This window comes from Leopardus geoffroyi, chromosome D3 (genome assembly GCF_018350155.1).
Source record: "Leopardus geoffroyi isolate Oge1 chromosome D3, O.geoffroyi_Oge1_pat1.0, whole genome shotgun sequence".
Classification (NCBI taxonomy): domain Eukaryota; kingdom Metazoa; phylum Chordata; class Mammalia; order Carnivora; family Felidae; genus Leopardus; species Leopardus geoffroyi.
In genome coordinates this window covers 80,196,145-80,217,167 of record NC_059339.1, presented here as the reverse complement: position 1 = coordinate 80,217,167, position 21,023 = coordinate 80,196,145, and the positions used below count along the sequence as shown (strand labels likewise).

The 21,023-nt window shown below is 42.2% G+C and overlaps 1 protein-coding gene across 5 annotated transcripts in view; it reads right to left on the bottom strand.

The window, feature by feature from the left end:
• Positions 1-21,023, bottom strand: part of ZCCHC2 (zinc finger CCHC-type containing 2) — a 64,997-nt gene that overhangs the window by 41,038 nt on the left and 2,936 nt on the right. For 4 of the 5 annotated variants that reach the window (XR_006707809.1, XM_045459155.1, XM_045459153.1 and 1 more), the window contains exons 2-4: positions 7,897-8,008; positions 4,989-5,065; positions 2,634-2,705 (exon numbers count right to left, since the gene is read on the bottom strand). Coding sequence is in view for 4 of the 5 variants with exons in the window: in XM_045459155.1 (XP_045315111.1) it covers positions 2,634-2,705; positions 4,989-5,065; positions 7,897-8,008 (261 nt within the window). In the remaining variant the exon portion in view is untranslated. The remainder of the gene's footprint in view (positions 1-2,633; positions 2,706-4,988; positions 5,066-7,896; positions 8,009-21,023) is intronic. The other variant, XM_045459156.1, reaches the window with a different exon arrangement.

Genomic DNA, 21,023 nt, shown 5'->3' with positions numbered 1-21,023 from the left:
TGCGGATATGCAGTCATCAGTATTTGCAAAATGCTTTATTTTCAAGTGGTTTTTATCTTCAATTTCCAAGGACTATTTCCAGTCCTAGAGGAAGGCACATTTGCTAAAAATACAGCTTTAAATCATGTCTCTTCTATTCTAGTCCCTTCTGAATTTCCTCACCTCTCGGTCTTCCTTCCAGTACCCAGACTCCCAGAGCTGGGCCCCAGCTCAGCCTTGAACCAGCTCAGACTACTGAAAGATCTTTCTCCTCACTATTACAAGCTTCTCTTTAAAAACACTGAGGCCTAATGGAGAACCATCTACAAAACCCCATTACAATTTACTTTTTGTAACTCTTCTCGTTCAACACTCATTCATTCAATCAACAAATATTCAAATCGAACCCTGTCCCAGGTACTGTTTTAGGCACTGTGGATATAGCAGTGAAAGATGCAACAAAAACCCTGCCTCCACGGAGCTGCCATTCTCGCAATGAGAAACAGACAGGTGTCAGATGCAGTTTCTAAGCAGCAACAGCAGGGGAAGGGGGCTTGGATGCGAGGACAGAGGCTGCCATATACACGGAGAAAAAAAGGACTGGAAAGCACTGACCTCAAACTCACTCTTCCACATTATAGCAAACAGTAAGTGCAGTTAAACAGCATCTACAAAAGTTAAAGGTTGTTAGTATGTACAGGCTATCAAAAGGACAGGTTTTGCTCTTAACTTTTGTAGATGATTTTAAAAGGAAGGTAAAAAGGTGAAAAGATATGTGGTTGACTTGAGGGGATATTTTATAAGAGGCAATTAGCCTCGAAGCATACAATATTGCCAATCTTTTAACGGAACTTGATATGGCATCTGTCCTACTTTAGAAAAATTCTATGTTCAAATGTTGGCTAACTGGGAGGATCATAACCATGATTCTGAAGACTGAATCAGTTATTGGGGGCTGTCTTTTTTTAGAGCACTTGAGCTTTCAGAAAAATTGCAGGACTGAAAAAATGAAATCTGTCAAGACAAAGAACCAGCCAAAGCTTAGGGAAACCCAAGAGGAGAGACTCTGCCGGGCGCCAGGCTCCAGGCTGGCAGCCGGTCATGTGCTCTCTCATTAAGTCTCTCAGCACCACGCGGGATAGGCTGGTAGCACCTCCACCCTAACACGTTAGGTAACCGGCCTTGACGGGTGGCACCGCAAGGTATCTCAGCCTTAGCCTCTATATCCCTGCAACTTACCATCGGGCGTTAGAATTCTGTCACGGGAAGGGCAACACAAGAAAAAGAAACAAAGCACGTTGCTCTCTGACCCAAATGGCACCTGCTCATGACGACCTGCCCTTAAACCTTGATAGATTTACTCTGTTGAGATGGAAGAGTCGGACATAAACGGAAGAGATGTTGTAAGTGCACGTGCAGCCGTGGTCCAGGGCGGCCCTCCCAGATGCCTTCAACAGGCAGACCGGCAGCGGGGAGCTGTCGTCTCCTTTCTCTGGAAGACAGTGCGCACACACCCGGTCCTCCCACGGCTCGCTCTCCTTCCTCACCACACTGTCTACGGCTGACGGCTCACAAGCTTATGACCTTCGACAAGTGGAAATGCACGGCCCTCCCATCTTTACACGCAGTTAGGTCACTATCCTGAAGTAACAGAAGGCATTCTCATCCCTGAACCAAGAGGGCCCGGTTCAGAGTAAGCTGAAGGAAAATATTCAAGCTGTCCCTGGGTATTTCCAGCGGAACAAACACTGACAGTCCATCCAACAATGTCCTCCTTACAGCCAGCACTACCACGCTGCCCCAAGTTCTGCAAGCTGGGGACGAAGAGCCTCTTTCAGCTTTAAGAATGGAGACCCACAATTTAAAAACCAGCACCGTCCTGAAAATTTCAGATGTTGTATGTTCAATAACCACATCACACCTTGACCCAAAAGTCAGTAACTGAGTTGGGAAAGTTTCCTGTTTCTGGACTTTGTTTTATCTCCTTATTAACAAGAAACTTTAAAATATATTTGCTTATTGTAAAATAGCGAAGGTATTGGTTAACCATTTAAACCTGTTTCCTCCTTTTAAAACTGAGCTCTATCCATACACACTTCAATAAAATGAAATTAGCGTCAAAGGAACAGGCACGAATTTGAACAAAATGACTTAAGAAACCTTTTACTTCTGCAAATCTGTATGTTTCCACGATCCCTTATTCTCAATACTCTGTGTCTCTATCACAAGGGGAAGCCGGAACTCAAAGAAGGAATCGATGGACACGTGTTTAAGGAAATCCACAGACGGAGCCGAAGAGCTGTCACCTCTAAGAACCACAACAAATCCTAACAAGCCTCAACTCATTTTGCAGACGCACTCTTCCACAAGAAGTACCCTTGCAAGCTGCCACCATTAATAGTTATCTCGGCAAGGAACCAGGAATCAGGTTCCTTTTTTTTCTTTTTAACGTGCAAAATCCTTCGTTTCCTTGTATCGGTAATGTATGAAAATTTACGTTTAGAATAACAGGACATTTTGTACAGACAGTGGAGAGTTCTAAGTCAACCTTTATATAACGTGGTTAAATCTTCTTGGTGTCTGTTTTGATATTGAGGTTTTTGGTTCTACATATTATGTAAAAACCATTTTAACAACAAAATCTATAATTTTACCTTCAGTAGAAATTCTTGTAGTTCTTGGTGGGTTTTTGTTACTGTTGTGACTGAAAGATCAGACCAATTTACCTGATTTAAAAAAAACACACATATTATATGGTTATTTCTTAGGCGGGAACCAGATGAAAAAAAGCCATGTGTAAAACAAAGGGCCTTACTTAAATCTTAAGATTAACAATTAGAAATATAAAGTTAATCTGGCATTGTCAGAATTTCTTCAAAATTGTTAAAGTTAACTGTACATTGACATACTCTACTCAAAAAAACTTTAATAATTCCTTTCGAATCGCATGGTTCTTTTAAAAAGTTGCCTTTAAAAATGTGACTGTATTTTAGTAATTTTTCAAAAGGGAAAGTTGAAGGACTCTAAGATGATACTTGACGGTATAAAACTATATACCAAGAAAGGTAAAAATTGTACCTCCTGGAACTTATTGCATATAAATTCTTCAGAGAAATAACTGGAGTTTACTGCTCCTCTGTGGTAAGTACTATAGTGTTATTTTTATGGGGATTTATGGCTTATGAAGAGATTTCATCTTTACCTCAATTCTTTAAAATCCTATTAAAATGTGGAGGGCAGGTCTGAATACCTCCATTTTCAGATGGAGGAACTAAAATTCAAAATGGTTAATGTACTTAGACGTGACCCTAAGTGAGCAGAAGAGCCAGACTGGAATCTATTAGGCCATTTTACCTCTCAGACACTTTGAATTTCATGGACTTGATGATGGTCCACTGATAACGTCTACATTACAATTATCTGAGCCAAGTAGACACTCAAACTGTGCAAACGCCTAAGGCTCACCAAGTAATCATACCATTATTAATCAGATATTTAAGAACAGATGCAAAATTGTATCTACCAACCCTTAAAGCAAATATCCTTATTAACTGGCACATCTTTTAGATGTTTTTTAATTATTCAACGTTTGTTGAGCAGCTACTTATGTGAGACACTGTTCTCAGTGAAAGGGACACAGGAGGGGACAAGACAGCCAAAGTCTCTGCTGGCTGAAGTCAGGGTCTAATTCGTGGAGACCCATTACAACAAATGAATATTTAAGAATTCCCATCAGTGAGCAGGGCTCCAGAGACAATGAACACGGCGTGGCACAGGAGCAGGACAGCACGTCAGAAGGGTGCCAAGCAAGACCTCACGGGAGGGAGCGTTTAAGCCAGGCTAGGACTTGAAGGGACATGAGCTGTGCCATGGTCTGGGGAAGACTGTTCCAGAGCTAAGCTGGGGATGAAAAAGGCTTTCAGGAAGGAACAAGCTAAGAGCTCCAGCAACAAAAGGAGAGCTAGTGTAACTGAATGAAGAGAGCACGGCGGCTTATGCCATGCGTTACAAAAAGGTTAAGTAAAACATTCGGAGAGAAGGATTTAAAATTTGTAAACTGAGGATACGTCTCCCACAAAGCAGAAGCCAGAGTTCTGAAATTCATTCACCAAACATACTAAGCAAGTCAGATATGGCGGGATGACGGAGGATGAAGATTCCTGCTCTCCATTAGATACTAACCAACTAGAGAGGAAAAACATGTAACCCAAATAGAAGAGTCTGGAAAATTTATGATGGTGGCATGCCTTGAATGAATGGAAACACATTCTGCTGGAGGATCAGAAATGACTTGGTGACAAAGGTACAGCTAAAGTGTGGCAAGCAATACCTTTGGGGAGGAACTGAAGTGAGGGAGCACAGAAACGTGGCGTCGGTCCGTTTGGCTTCAAGGCGTTCAGTCCAACCTCAGGAGAAAGGGCCAGACAGTGAAGCCCAAGCAGGGAGGAATAAGGAAGACGTGGACAAGGAATCCACATTACAGTCAACAGGCAAAAGGGAGACATGGGGAGTAACAGAGCCGGACTCTATGGTTAATTAGACAGCTGTCTGAAGGACAGCATGACAGGAAAGCAATTAGAGATGAGAGGACAAGGCAACAAAGGCCAGGGAATAAAACCTTCATGGAGAAAGAAGAGGAAGAGAAAAGTATCAGGGAAAAACCATTCCAGGAAAAGACAATGCCCGTGATCTTGATTTAAAAAATACTAGTGAAAATGCTTACTTTTACTTTTAAAGACACAACTTCCACCTTAAATTGAAGGCTCTTATTTATTTTGAATAAAATCATCAGAGTAATTTCAATGTGACACAATTAAAAACTCAGCAAACCATGCAGTACATACTGAAAACAGTACATTCCCTTAGTAAGGACAAACTTACGTATACATACAGCTTCTTCTTAAATTAGCAAACCCACTGTAAGTTTTTCCAAAGATCAATTTTTCATTTTTCCCCACAAGGTCATTTAACAGTACATGAGACATCTGTTGGGGGCGAGAGGGGCTTACTTTGAAGGTGTACTCCCAATATTTGTCAGCCCTTTTTCTCTGGACTCCTTTCAACATTATCTTCTCGATGTGCACAGCTGAAAGAAAGAAAACATGCTGACGTGTTCTACAGAGACTAGACGCGTGTTTCTGTTACCCATTGACAAATGTTGAACAATTAAGCTATTTATCTTCATCTTTACTACTGGTCTTAAACCATGAAAAAAAACAAAAAAATGCAGAAGCATAGCAATGTGCCGTTCATCCACAATTTTTTTTCTATATCCATTCAGCATGCTGAGTGCCTAAAGAGTTTCAAGCATTCCGTTGAGCACCAAAAAAATAAAATAAAATAAAATAAAATAAAATAAAATGCACCTACAATAAAGATTCATTTTCTAGAGGACAATCTTCAAAACTGCTTGTTATTCAAATTATCACAAACATAGCACTTTATTCAATTATTTATGCTTGGTAGGTATAAACCAAAAGAGGTATAGTTTTTGTTTACATTGAAAAAAAAAACTTTCAAAAGTAATGTATTAAACTGATAAAAAGTTCTTTCCAATTGGGAATTTAAAAATTGTTCAACATGACCCTTAATATCATATAATAGCATTACAAACGTTAAAATGAACTATGAAGGTTCACTATAGCAAAATTTTTCACAATGTATTACACAGATAAAATCGTGGTCATAAGTTACATTAGGAACTCTGAATTGAACTAGGTAAGATGATCAGCTTGTTAATGAAGAAGCAGGCAAATGTGCAATCCCCCGAATTACTCATGTTACACATCCTTTAATAAAAGTATCATCTTGGGGCACCTGGGTGGCTCAGTCAGTTAAGCCTCTGACTTCGTCTCAGGTCATGACTTCACAGTTCATGGGTTTGAGCCCCACGTCAGGCTCTGTGCTGACACCTCAGAGCGTGGAGCCTGCTGTCTCCCTCTCTCTCTGCCCCTCTCCCATTCACGCGCTCTCTCTCTTTCTCTCTCTCTCAAAAATAAACATTAAAAAAATTTTTTTTAATTAAAAAAATAAATAAGTAACGAAAACATCATCTTTCAGGAAGTAAATCTCTTTACAAATTGAAGACAGCCAGTCTACTAACCATAATATAAGGACTTAAGGGAGGGAAAAAAAAAACTGTTGCTCAGGGTATAAATAGAAGAAACAGCACTTAAGCAATAATGAGACTGGCAGTAATGAACAAGATAAAGGTCACAGGGAAGAAGTCCGGAGAGTGACTCCACAGACTGGGGTCCTGTTCAATTCAGGGGTCGGGAGATGGAGAAGGAAAGGAAGGGATTTACTTGGAGAGGAAGAAGCTAAAATACATGAAGCAGAAGACAGAAAGTAACAGAAGTATACAGGAAGAATGAAGATTGTTCTAGATCAGGGACTGCGGGCAATGAAACATAAGATACAGAAATTCGCTGGTAAGCATTCATAACAGACCGAGGAGATACCATTACCAGTATTTTGTGCCAACCTTCCAAATATATAGTGTCTGATGGCCGCTTCTGGGATAATTCCCAACCCCCGCCGCCGTGGGCGAGAGATGTTGAGGATGGAAACGCAAGAAAATCTCAAGAGCCAGGTGAGAAGCCCACAACTCCTGACCAGCGGCAGCACAACAGCGGCTAAGTGGGGGAGGGGAGGGTCTGCCACTTTCAACAGCTTTCCCGCTACCTTCCATGAGGGACGATGCTATTTAAGAAAAACCGTCTGAGCTAATCTACATTCAGAAATACAAAGCAGCTCCACTTCTGCAAACTGGCGGGCTAATAAGTAAGGGGCAGGGGACCACTAGGGCATTATGTGTAAGGGAACGTGGCTGGGTCTTCGGCCTTGGTCTCAAGGTACCCCTGTCATGACCGATCGGAATCAAGAGGAGGGAGATGAAGTGCGGTGGGGAATGGCTGGTAACAGGAGACCCTCCAACCCTCGTAAATTAAAACTAAGAAGCACAGAGTACACACATTTGTTTAAAAATAAAGAACATAAGAAAAGTCATCTATAGTACCACCTTACAGTTGTCAGCATTTGGATGTAGTCTTTTGTTTTTCTAAAACATTTTTATTAAAAAAAGAAGAAAAAGACCTTCGTTGTAAAAGCAAACTCTGCTTTAGGTTACTCACAGATGCAGCGGGGCTGGTTGAAGGAATCTATGAGTCAAGTAGTTTAAGGGTCTTGAATGGCCCTGAATAGGTAATTATATAAACTTTTTTTAAACATTAAACATTCATACCTGTTTTTCCTGAATGAGGAAAAATGTATAACACAAGAAAGATGACTGATGGGACTGAAAGAAGACAAAATGATGTCGTTCTAAGCTGCTATAACTGAGCGTGAGGTACACATCTGAGGCCACCCAGGTGGCACATACACTTTCCATTTCTGTTTTCCCCTCAACAATTATTCGCCCAGGGTAATGGACTCCCAAAAATGAAGTGAGCATCTGAACTCATTTCCTTACAGATGACAACGTCCTTCCAATGCCACCATCCCAGTCCTCCTGAAAACTGCATTACTGCCGGAAGCATAGACTTGTAACACATGGCCTCACTTTCTAACAGAGAACTTCTGTAGAATTTCTTTTTTCAGCAGATGCTGAGCACATTCTCCAGATAAAGCACTTTCCCAAACACTTTAGGAATACATTAAGGATTCCACCCTCCAGAAGTGTGCAACTAGACTTAAGGCAACCGACCACAAGGCAGAACCAGGTCGGCACAAGCCAGGCTGGGCCAAGTGCTGTAAAGCAGGAGCCCAGATGCAGACTCAGAAAAGTGGGGGCCGGGCATCTGAGCCAAACCTAGGACGTGTAGATTTCTCTACTCCAAAAAAAGAGGGAGAAGAGTTGGGTCAACCAACGTAAACAGTGCTCTGCAGCCGTCCCCGGTAAGGGGACAGAGAACATACCTTCTCGCTGGGCTCTGTGCGGCGCTGCAGGAAGTCCATCGTGAGGTATCAGGGCTCGTGCCAGCACGCTGGCCTCATGACTCTGCGGGTAGTCACCGTGAGCGGAGTCACTCTAGAGAAGAAAGAGGGGCACGTGTTCATCCACTCCACAGACTGAGAACAGACAACTCCGTCCAAATAAACCAGAGTCAAGTCTTAGGCTTTTAACAGAAACTATCTTCACGGCAATTTTAGAGACCAGATAGGTGATTACAGTCAAGGCAGAAAGGCACAAATTGTAAAAGGTATTCACCGGTAAGGAAAAAGAGAAGCATCAACACTTATTTTCACTTAATAGTAATATTCTATCAATTATTTACTGTCCCAGTTTTCTTGGGACACATTGCACGTTGTTACTCAAAATTCCCAACGATGTCAATTCTAACCAAAGTGACCAGAATCAAAGGAACACATATAAAAGATGCTCTCCTCTATGCTAACCCTCCACATATACAGGAATTGTATTTTTTACATTAATTACTAAGCAATTTTTATTCACTGCTTGATTTTAGTGATAATCTAACAAGATGCTCTGGTAGGGAAAAGTTTTACAAAAGGTTATTATCAAGATCTGCCAAATCTTTCTGAATAAGAATGTGTACAGACAGTGAGTTTACTGTAGTAAATTAGTAATGTTTAAACCACCTAACGGCGACTGGTCGCTCGGAGTTTGCTCAGCCCATCACAGTCATCCGTGAACTGGAAGAAGTTTTACTCCAAGGAGAACGGCTGCTTGGGAGTCAGAGAGGCCTCCTAACCTTACAGCTCTCCAGAACCAAAGCACTGGCATGTATATACTGTTATCACAACACACTGATTAAGCCAAAAAATAAAACAGCCTTACTAACAGTTCTTTATCACAACTCACAATCTTACCCCTTTCACATTTGGAATCTCAAAGTACTACTCAGACCAAAACCACCTCAGTTTCAAGAGACAATTACAATTCTATAAATCTGCAATAAATAATATATGTTAAGTTTTAAAAATTGTGTAGGGGCGCGTGGGTGGCTCAGTCGGTTGAGCCTCCAACTTCAGCTCAGGTCATGATTTCGCAGCTCATGAGTTCAAGCCCCGTGTCGGCTCTGTGCTGACAGCTTGGAACCTGGAGCCTGCTTCAGATTCTGTGACTCCTTCTCTCTCTGCCTCTCCCCCATTCATGCTCACTCGCTCTCTTTCTCTCTCTCTCAAAAATAAATAAAAACATTAAAAAATTTTGTAAATAAAAATTGTGTAAATTTAGAAATGAAGTAAAGAGAAGACCCTACGCTTCCCAAGAATCCTAATTGAAAATATTTTGTTCTGCTGTCTAATCCTGCATGCTGGCCTGACCCTGGGTCTGGGCTGCCAGGTTATAGCTCTATTTCTGGGAAGAAAGCATCACATCAGATACTCCTGGGAGCTAAGCTTCAGCCTTATAGTTTGTCTTCCTGTAGAAACTCAAATAAGTATTTGTCTCTACAGAACCACTTAATGAGAAGGAAAGCAAAGATCTCTGTCAACATCCAATTTCCAAAACATTTAACATGATGGCATTCACCAATTTTCAAAATTACAGTAAAAGGCAGACACAGGAATTCTTCTAACAACAAACTTACCTATATCCTATTCCAGACCATATAATCATTTACTGCAAAGGACTAAAACCACATTGGCCTAACACTGCTCTAAGGACTTCACAAATTGATATGAACAAAGCACTGTAATCCTCTCAAATACCTGTGTTAGCTGGAAGAAGTTTAGTTGAATACATTGACCATCTTTTATAGAATATTTTTCTATACTGCGCATATGTGGTTCATAAGTTAAAAATAACACCTTCAAACACAAAAGCAAAACATGCAAAAAAACAATCTTCATGTGGGAAATGCAATCAAAACCACAATGAGATACCACTTCACACCGATTAAGGTGGCTATAATCCAAAAACACAGAAAACAGCAGCTATTGGCAAGGATGTAAAAAACAGTGAGGCCGTGGTGGAAGACAGCACAGCAGTCCCTCAAAAACTTAAACAGAGTTACCATACGATCCAGCAATTCCACTCCTAGGTGTATACTCAAAAGAACTGAAAGCAACAACCTGAGCAGATGATTTTTTCCTAGTGGCATCACTCCCAATAGCCAAAAGGTCGAAACTCAAATGCCCCAATGACGGGTGAACAGACGAACAAAATGTGGCATATGTACACAACTGAGTATCATTCAGCCTAAAAAATACACGTTACAACATGGATGAATCTTGAGGACATTATGCTGAGTGAAATAAGCCAGGCACAAAAGGACAAATATTGTGTAATGCCATTTAAATGAGGTACCTAGGATAGTCACAATCAGAGACAAAGTAGAAATAGTGGTTATCAGCAGGGATGCCTGGGTGGCTCAATCGGTTAATCCAACTTCAGCTCAGGTCATGATCTCACAGTTCATGGGCTTGAGTCCTGCATCAGGCTCTATGCTGACAGCTCAGAGCCTAGAGCCTATTTCAGATTCTCTGTCTCCCCCTGTCTGCCCCTCCCCAGGTCCTGCTCTGGCGCTCTCTCTCTCTCTCCTCCAAAATAAACATTAAAAAAAAAAAAAGCAATAGTGGTTACCAGGGCCTAGAGTAAAAAAAAAGGGGAAGAGGAATAGTTGCTTCATGGATATAGAGGTTCAGTTTGGGATAAAAGAGAAGTTCTGGGAATGGATAGTGGTGATGTCTGCACAATAATGTGAATGGACTTAATGCTACCCTCAAAAAGGTGTTAAAATGGCAGACTTTATGTCCATGTATTTTACCACAATAGAACATAAAAAATGTTTATTTTTTTATTTTTTTTAATATATGAAATTTATTGTCAAATTGGTTTCCATACAACACCCAGTGCTCATCCCAAAAGATGCCCTCCTCAATACGCATCACCCACCCTCCCCTCCCTCCGACCCCCCATCAGCCCTTAGTTTGTTCTCAGTTTTTAAGAGTCTCTTATGCTTTGGCTCTCTCCCACTCTAACCTCTTTTTTTTTTTTTTTTATGTTTAAAATGATTTTATTACGCTGCCTCCACAAATACATTGAAACAACGATGAGAAAGTAGTTTGCCTCACAATCAAGATCACATTTTTGAAGTCTCAAGTTACACACTTTAATAGCCAAGAAAAGGCCTCTTATTTAATAACCTAGAGAGAAAAATGGAGTTGGAGTTTCTATCTAAGGACATAAGTTCATCAACCCACAAAATACCTACTAATTAAGTCCCACCCCTCACAAATGTCAGCATGCATCAATGCTATAAAACCATTTATAGCAGTTAGACTAAGTTTAGAAACTATCTGAATTTTTATTAAATAAAATTGTAAATTTTATAATCTAATGCCTCATGAGCCACAGAGGTCACAATCAAGTTTACTGATCTCAACGGTGAATAACTCTCCATTCTTCCGTCTCCCATTGCCACGTGTCACATATGCTTTCTTAACTCTGAGTAGGGGGAAGGGAGCCATAAAATATGGGAACTACTGGTTTCATGGAATCTTATAGACAGGAATTACACCCACTGTTCTATCAAGTTCAGATTCCTGGGAAAACACACGATAGATGACATGGCAGAATTGGCATTCTACAGAGACTGGTTAGATGAAAGTGTTAGGACCAAGTGAAAAGTGGAGAATTTTTCTCTGCTTGGATTAAGAAGATGAAGCTTAAAAATTCTAAGCCTGCAAAATATGCACAGGAACACAAAATACATTAGAATGTGTGTGCTCTTCTTTCTGTAACTCATCTGAGCAAAGCCTTTTCTGTCTATGGCATGTCTGCACTAAGAGCTCCTGGTTAACTCAAATCCACATGTCACGTAACACAGGCAGGCTGGACAGGTCGTTCATTCCAGAGATTACTCAGATCTCAGTTTTATACGTGCATATCCATCCCAACTATTGACGTGGGATGTCTCAAATGTAGGGAAAGTCTGTGAAACAGTCAAGTGGCTGGACAGACACTCTTCTCTGGTAATAAACTCCATCTACAAATAAAAGGAGGCCAATGTGACCGTTGTTCTGTTCTTTGTAGATGGGAGTTTATTTTGGCTCATCTAACAATCTTCTACACGTTTCCTTTAGTCCCCTGATGTAGAATAAATTTAAAAATACCAAGATGGGGCACCTGAGTGGCTCTGTTAAGTTTGTGACTTCAGCTCAGGTCATGATCTCACGATTTGGGAGTTCGAGCCCTACATCAGGCTCTGCACTGACAGTGAAAGGCCTGCTTGGGATTTTCCCTCTCTTCCCCGCCCCCCCCCCTCTCTGCCCCTCCCCCATTCATGCTATCTCAAAGTAAATAAAACTTTAATTAAAAAAAAAAACCAAGGAGGGGCACCTGGGTGGCTCAGTCGGTTAAGTGTCCGACTTCGGCTCAGGTCACAATCTCGCCGTCAGTGAGTTCGAGCCCCGCGTCGGGCTCTGGGCTGATGGCTCAGAGCCTGGAGCCTGCTTCTGATTCTGTGTCTCCCTCTCTCTCTGACCCTCCCCCGTTCATGCTCTCTCTCAAAAATAAATAAACATTAAAAAAAAAAAACAAAAAACAAAAAACAAGGCAATCTGTATTTTTTAAAAAAGCAGAAATTAAGACTGTCTCAGCTTTTTAAAAATGTACAAACTGGGGCGCCTGGGTGGCTCCGTCGGTTAAGCGTCTGACTTCGGCTCAGGTCATGATCTCACAGTTCGTGAGTTCAAGCCCCTCATCGGGCTCTGTGCTGACAGCTCAGAGCCTGGAGCCTGCTTCGGATTCTGTGTCTCCCCCTCCCTCTGCCTCTCCCCTGCTTGTGCTCTGTCTCTCTCTCTCTCTCTCAAAAATAAACAAACTTAAAACAATTTTAAAAAAATGTACAAACTTATTCAGATGTCTGTACATTCATCCAATGAGACAGACGATGCTAACATTACCACACAACAACCTCCTGTTAAGGTTTTGTGGTAAATTAAATAAAGCTAGAAATACTTTGATACCCCTTCCGCTGAAAGGTGGATCTAATTCCACAGCCAGCGGGTCTGGGCTGGCTCTCGAGGCTTGCGTGAACAACAGAATGAGGGAAGGAACATTCGGGATGGGAGAGGGCAGGGCAAGAAGCCTTGCAAGCCTGGGCCTACCGAGACACCATGTAAGAAGTGCCACTGCCCTGAGGATGCCACACTAGAGAGACCACACTGAGAGATGACCTCCAGTCCCCAGCTGCATCTCCGGACACCCCACAACAGACGAGCTGTCCTTGCTCTTAGCGGCCTAAATCCCTGGCCCACAGAACTGTGAGAAACCATAACAAAATGGTGTTGATTTAAGCCAGTAAGTTTGCGGATAACTTGTTATACAGTTACAGATTTTAAACTCTCTTCTTTCAATAACCAAGGCTGCAACTAAAGCAGCTATTGTTTATGCAAGATTCATAGAAAGCCTTGAATGTTAGAAAATGATTCGTTACTAGCAACAATACTGAGATGGCAAATTTTATCCATTTCGGTGGAAAAAGAGGGAAGAAGCTGGGAAGGATGTGAGAGTTACTCACTCCTCTTGAAGAGGCTGTGGAGGACCAGGCAGGCGCCTGCCTCATGTCTACTCCATGAAAGAGTGCACCCCAACCCAAAGTTCTGTCTGCACCACCTTCCAGCACATGAGGAAAGGTAGAGGCCGTGTGAGAAGAGACGAGATTGGTAAGCAGCGTGTGAAAGCTGTACCGTCCGTGACTGCAGCACCATGCAGAGGAGGGACAGCGACACTCAGCCGCTCCCAGACCGCCCAGGTGCATTTCTGCTAGGATCGCAGGCTCACTTCCTTCCGAACTTAGTGTGGCTACAAGTGTGGGGATAAGGTGATTCATCAAGATGAATGTGGCAGAAAGAACCATCTTAAAGCCAGGGTAAGTGCACTCTAGCTACTGAATGGGGGCGGGGAGAGCGGGCAGACAGTTCACTGAGCCCGCGTGTATTCTCCACCACCACGGCCCCCAGACCGGACTTGGCCACAGCGACTGCAGCTACGCAAGTTCTCCTCACCATGACACTTGTGCACTAACGGCAGTGACCGGTGCAGAGTAGGGGTGGACTACAACTGGGTGGGTGGAACACGATGACAGATGGAAACATCACTGTATCTTTCTGTGCATTTTGCAGAACTCTGTGAATTCATCACAAATGTAAAAACCATTGAAATTGTTGAAGTTGTCTTTTCCAGAGAACTGAACTCGTAGGATGTGCAATTAGGGAAGTTGGCAAAAGAATGCTAAGGGCGGGCGCCTGGGTGGCTCAGTCAGTTAAGCGTCCAACTTCGGCTCAGGTCCTGATCTCACAGCTTGTGAGTTCGAGTCCCGTATCAGGCTCTGTGCTGTCAGCTTAGAGCCTGGAGCCTGCTTCAGATTCTGTGTCTCCCTCGCTCTCTGCCCCTCCCCTGCTCACAATGTGTCTCTCTTGCTCTCTCCTTCAAAAATAAATAAACATTAAAAGAAAAAAAGAAGGCTGATAAAGAAGGCTACTGAGGAGGAGAGCAGTGGAGAATGGAAGACAAGCGAGGGCAGCAGTTTTCACTCCAGGAAAACGTCACTGGCCTTGAGGTTTTCCTTGCAAAACTGCCTTCAGGTTGCTGCTTTCAACGTGAATAGCGCCATGTGTAGGTGGCATGTGTAGCTGACACGTGGACAGGTGGGAACTATATCGGACCACAAACTACAAAGGTATGGAAGGCCGGACAAAGGGATGGACAGCCTTCAGCTCCAGTGGGGAAACATTCCTGGAAGCGTGCAGAAATGGAAGCTTACACAGTTCAGAAAGGATCCTTGACAGTGATTTATCGGTTGGTAAATATGACAGATTGAGAAACACTGCATTAGGAGGACTGTGTTTAACGCCACCTGTTAGAGGAGGCACCTTCCCTAACTAACAAAGCCACACACCACGGCTGTCATGAGGCACCCTCTCTGTACGCATGATGGCCCCTTCCACAAGAAGTACTCTCCAAACACTATGGGATCATGTTGTCGCTTCGAGGACCAGCAGTGAATTTCAATTAATTTGATACTCCCCTCCCCAAAAGACAATTATATCGGGGTAAAGTCATGTCTCTTTACTATCCCAACAAGATATTCCTAATACGAAACAAAAACTTCTCCAACTCTTAGACTGTAGATGGCTCACTTCAGTGACCAAAGTTTTCAATTTTCTGATCCTAAGCAAGGTACTATCTCAACTCCGTATCTGACTCCTGCTGGTCCTCAAACAAATCATAAATTGGAACTCAACTACAAACAACTACTCAAGTAAGAAAATGGTTTCTAATTTATGACTTTTTCCATTCTATCAAACATCAACCATACGTTGGCACCAATTTATACCCCCCCACACACACAAAACTTAGTTAATTTGGACTATAAATGGTCTGATTTTATAAGAATAATTAATAAACACACCTACTCAGCATTTCCTCATTGAAGATTCAGTTCAAATATATACTGTTCTATGCTTTTCAAAAGAAGCAATTCCTTTTATGATTTCCAAAAAAGTTGTGCCTAGACTATATAGCTACAAATACTGTTAAAGTAGCTGAAAAATAGAAGTCATACAAGACAAAAAAAAAACAAAACAAAAAACAACTTCCTAATGTACTTTGTTTTAAAGTAATTTATCATATTGGTATTTTTCAGAGCCATGTCTAAAAAGCCTAAGCATAGGAAATTTTAAGTGATTTTGTATGATACATGCAATGCTGACCAAAAAAAAAAAAAAAGGGGGGACACGATGTCTAAGCCTTTGGGGAACTTAAAATCTAGGCGGAAAGGTCAATTTTATAAGTTAAAAATATTTCAAAGTAATATTTTTGGAAAAAAAAACAAAAAAAAATCATAGAAGTACCAAATTTACAGCACAGAATATACATGCTACTGGAATTCAGAAGCAGCAAAGAATCACAGGGGCAATTCCAGAAAACATCATGCAAGAGGCGATGACATAGGCCAGCTTTGACTGGGAGGCATGATGTACGAAAAAAGTGGGAAAAAGGGATTTTGAGTCCCAAGACCTACTGGAGGCCAGGCTCCATCCGTCACTGTGAGGCAGGTGAGATGATTAAATACTACTTTAGGAAGACATACTGGCAGGAGTATCCAACAGGTAAGAGGTAGGAAGGCTGACAGAAGTGGAATCCGTTAGGAATAAAGTCCCAAAAGAGAACGGTGACAGCAAGGATGAGGAAAGAGTAGATTCAGGGTAGGAGGGGAAGAGAGGATTAAGGTCATCAAGCAAATCAGAGTGATAAGAAGTAAAATCGCTCCCTGAGAGAACCAGATTAGTCTGGAAGATTTTTTTTTCTTCCTGAATCAACGATTCACGCTTTTCACACACATCACATTTAAAGAAAGCGTCAGTGGATGTTCTAGGAAGACACACCACTGGCGCGCACACACGTCTCCTCAATGGCTTTCACAGCAGCGTGTTGACAACCTACTCCTCTCACCAGACTGTCAAGGTCCCCTGTAACCCAAACCCTATCAGCTCTTCCAACTTTTGCATTTCTGTTCCATCCACTGCAAATTGTGCTATTCCCTCTTTGAACGATGGACAGATCAAATGATATATACAACTCACCCTTGTCTGCCAAGCATTTTCACACACATGATCAGGTTCATCTTCACAGCAATTACATGCAAGAAACGGCGATGATACCCCTACTTTATTCGGAGCAGCCTGAAACTTGTGAAGACCAAACAACTTGCCAAAGTGACCTTTTTAAAACCTAAATCTGACCTCAAATAAATTACTTCTTGAATAAGCATGAAACACTCCGAACGAGCCAAGACATTTAGAGGGGAATGAGAGGCCAAATGTTCCCTGGAGCATAGGAAGAACAGAAGGGAAATGGACTACGGGGCACCCAGCAGCTCTGCCACCTAAAACACAAACACGCTTCCAGAGTGACTGTTTACATAGACTGCATGAAGGAGGCTTTTGTGACAAGGCATCCTCTGTTACAAGTCCTCCATAATGAAAAAAAGTTGATAAAAGTGAAGCTCAGTCTGCTTCCGGGGTAGTGCAGGTCTTTTTTTGCTCTTAAAAAAAAAAAAAAAAAAAAATTAATACCCCAAAGACAAAAATAATCAGCTTAAAAATCAGCCAATTTAATAGCTTCTATAGAAAAAGTATAAAATGTTCCTTTAAGTCCATGGATTCCAAGCTGTGCTCTGAAGTAACAAACGATCATATAACTTAAAAAAAAAACCCTGCAAAATATCTTTAAATTATAGGCCAGTTTCCTAGCTAAATGTGAAAACCGGATAAAGTATGGTTGCCTGGGAGTTAATGATAATCCAAATATGGAATACATATATTCCCCTATTCCTATCCCCAAACCCAATATGGAGAAAATATGTATTTCAATAATTTGTGACCCAGAGAAATGCTTCCTTTGGGTTTATTTGTAACACACTGGATCTCTATAATGTAAATATTAAAAATAACTGCCCCAGGGGCACCTGGCTGGCTTAGTTAGCAGAGCACACGATTCTTGATCTCAGGGTCATGAGTTCCGGCCCCACGATGGGCATGGAGCCTACTTAATTAAAAAAAATAAAAATAACAAATAACAGCCCCAAATACATGGCTCAAACACTACCTTTCCAATTACCCATCCTTCCTGAACACCAATCAATTTAGAGGTATGATAATACAGAATATGAAAACTATTGCATCATATGGACTTTTATTAAGTGGTGAAGAGAAAAAAAAAACACGTCCGTTCCTGAAAACCACTGATTTAACCATCTGGATGGTGGCATCTCAGTGGAAAAGAAAAATGCATTGAGCATCATTCTCAAGAGAACGTTCATGCTCAAGACAAGATGCGAATTATTTTGCATCTTATCTCATTAATTCAATCACCACAACCTGAAATGAAAGTTATTATCCCCATTTCGAAGATAAAACTGAAGCTCAGGGACTTACGTAGCCTGGTTAATGTCACAGAGCGGCAGAGTAGGAATTTAGCCAAGTCTAGTGCTAAACGGGCTATCACCCTTCAAGGCCTCTGGTAGCCTCTAAGGCACACTTCCCGTGCCCTGCCCCACAAAAATATCATAAAAGGTGTAGATATACCATACTAGTTAATTTGAGGAAAAGACGTTGCTTCCTTCCCATCTCCACCACCCTCTCCTCCTACTGTGGTCTAAGAAAGACTTTCCCTACACAGTGGAGGATCTCAGTCACTCCCATTTTCCTACTAAAATAATCACTAACTCTGATATTCTCAAAGCCTCTTTCAAATGGCATTTATTAGCTGAGCTGCTTGTATACTTCGCTGCAGCCAAACCAACCTAAAATTTCCTATAAAAGGCACGGCTGCTTCTGCTCCCCACTCCCAGTCTGTGAGACGGTCTACCCACTCTTCTCCCATCACCCTCCAGACAAGACTTAACTTTTACCGATAATTGCCAACATTTATTGAAGATCATGCGTCAGACGTTATTCTTCAAGCACTCGTTCGTTTAATCCTCACAATCTCACCTAAGTACTGTTATTATCCCCACAGTAGGAGTGAGGAAAGCCTTCTTAGCGCCCACTGCTCCAGTGACACTGTTCATTTAAAAATCCCCCAGCAGTGGCCAACAATTAAATAAAAGTATTTACTACCTGGGAGATTAGAGCCGTTCTTAAAAATCACTTTCAGAGAGAAAGCATCTTGTTAGTGCCTAATATAATAACAGCAGAAATCCTGACCGCTGACTTTTCTCTTATTTTTAGACAGTGCTCTCATAGGATAGCTGCCACATACACATGCTGGTTATCTCAGAGTAGGAGCCTTTATGCCAAAACTCTTTTTGAAGTCTTCTTTTCCAGGTCCCAACACTACCAGTACACTACGTGTTCTATTCAAAGGAGTTGAGATTACTGCTCTGTCAGGTACCACGTGGCTAATTCACCTGTGCCATGAGGAAGCCACAATTTTGCAAAATTTCCTTTTTTTTTTAGTATCTTGATTGATTTTTCTAAGGAAAGGACCCATGGTCACTTAATACTTTTTTGAATTCAAGTATGTTTTTTGTGAGTCCAAATAACATTAAATACTATCTACTGCACTAAATACTATCTGAAAATTTCAGTTTCTAAGCTTTATTCAAGCTATCTGCCAAGCAACTATGTTTTGAGGATACTGAAAACACGACCGTACCAACAATATTAACCACTAACCACTACTATGATAGCTTATGTATTTTATGTTTTCCTGCCTTTGTGCTGTTAACTGGGGGCTAAATCTCCAAATGCAGAATATCCATTTTGATGAACAGAGCGTCGTTATGCATGCAAAGATAGGAAGCTTGGCGGTCTTTCCTCTTTTCAATGATACAGCAACAAAACTAATATCTTTTAAAATACAGTTTTTTGTTGCTACTGTTAACAAACCACTAAGTTTGGGTCCCCACTAATAAGGGACCCATTTTTAAAACTGATTTTTTCCAGGTATGCTACATATGCAGTGTGTAACTTTATTAACACAGAACTACGTCAATCGCACAAATTTCCTAAAACATCTAATACTGTATGTTGAATTTTATGTAAGTGACTGGCAGTCCACAGCACTTGAAGAACATGAACTTCACGCACAAGTCTCCTAAAGGCAATACTTAAGCTATAATCCAATGTAACATTTACTCTAAATCACATAACAAAACTCAAGACATGTTACTTTTAAATATAAATATCTACTTAAATCTTTCATTTGTCTAAAATGAACTAATTAGCATATTCTAGTGGTAAGTCTGTGGACTGTCACCTCGACTATTTGCATCCTAACGACGGTATGTCACCACACACTTGCTGGCACTGGTCAACCTGAAAGGCATATAATTAACATAAAATTCGTATTAAAGCACAGATTCTACTAGTTTTTTTACACAAAAATTTCAAAAAGAAGCTGTTGCATATTAGGTACCGAATACAAGTCTTGAAAGAGCCAGAAACGCTATTCCGGGCCAGTACACTTATTCTAATGGAAAAGGAAATTAATTCCACTTCATGTGCGTTTTGTATGGATCAAAGTAATAAGAAACGGAATGATTCCTGGCGGAAAGTTACACACGTGTCTGAAAGGTTACTTCCGGGGCAATGAAAGGCTGCCACACGAATTTCCCCTAGCCTTGCTCGGAGCACAGCGTCCACGTGGTTCTCCACTCAGCCCCGCGCCCCGGCCTAGCCCGCGGAGGCCTAAGGGAGCCCCCGGGAGGCGCGGCCCGGCCTCAGCCCGCCCTCCCAGGGGTGGGGCCGGCGCGCCAGTCACGTGGGCGGCCGCAGCCGCCATCTTGCAGGGAGGGGGAGGGGAGGTGCCCCGAGGGATGGGTCTCCAAACGGGTCCGCCTGTCCGCGGCGGCGCGTGACCCGAGGGTCCTCGGACGCGCAGCGGCGCCTCCTCGAGAGGGACGTGCCACACTCGGGCGCCTCGCTGCAGACTCCGAGGTGGGCCCTCTCCCGCCGGCCGCGCACAGCCGGCGGAAGGCCGAGGACCAGCTGGTCTGGACTGCAGCGAATGAAAATGCAAATCTACCCACCCCCATCAACTGCCTTTAGAGTGACAGCTTGGGAGCAACAAAATCCGCGGAAATGTCTTCAAGGCCAGAACAAGCCACAGATGAGGGCCACGGAGTCCACGCTAACAAGCGGAAAGTGCGGGCTCAGAACAATTTAATGAAACGTGAATGATTTGCTACGGTAACCCTATGCTAACCGAGAAAAAAGTTCATCACGCCACCAATGTCTAAAAATAGCCTTCAGCGTCACCTGTAGTACGTGTATCCCCTATGATTTATTCACTCATTTCAACTGATGGCCCCAGCACAGGGCACTGCCTGAGAAATAATGTCCTGAAATTAATGGCAGAGTGCCCGACCTCACTTTGCCCACTCCTCCCAGCACTCACTGGATGCCAGAAAAGGCCACACACTGCAGTCAAGATAAAAATCTCATGATTCTAGGTTGCACGTATCTCTCCCCTTCTCTAGTCGCCTTCGGACCCTCTCATTACAAGCAAAATTTAAAGGAAAAACAGACTCCTGGCAGTTAAAATCAGAAATCGGTTATCCTTGCGG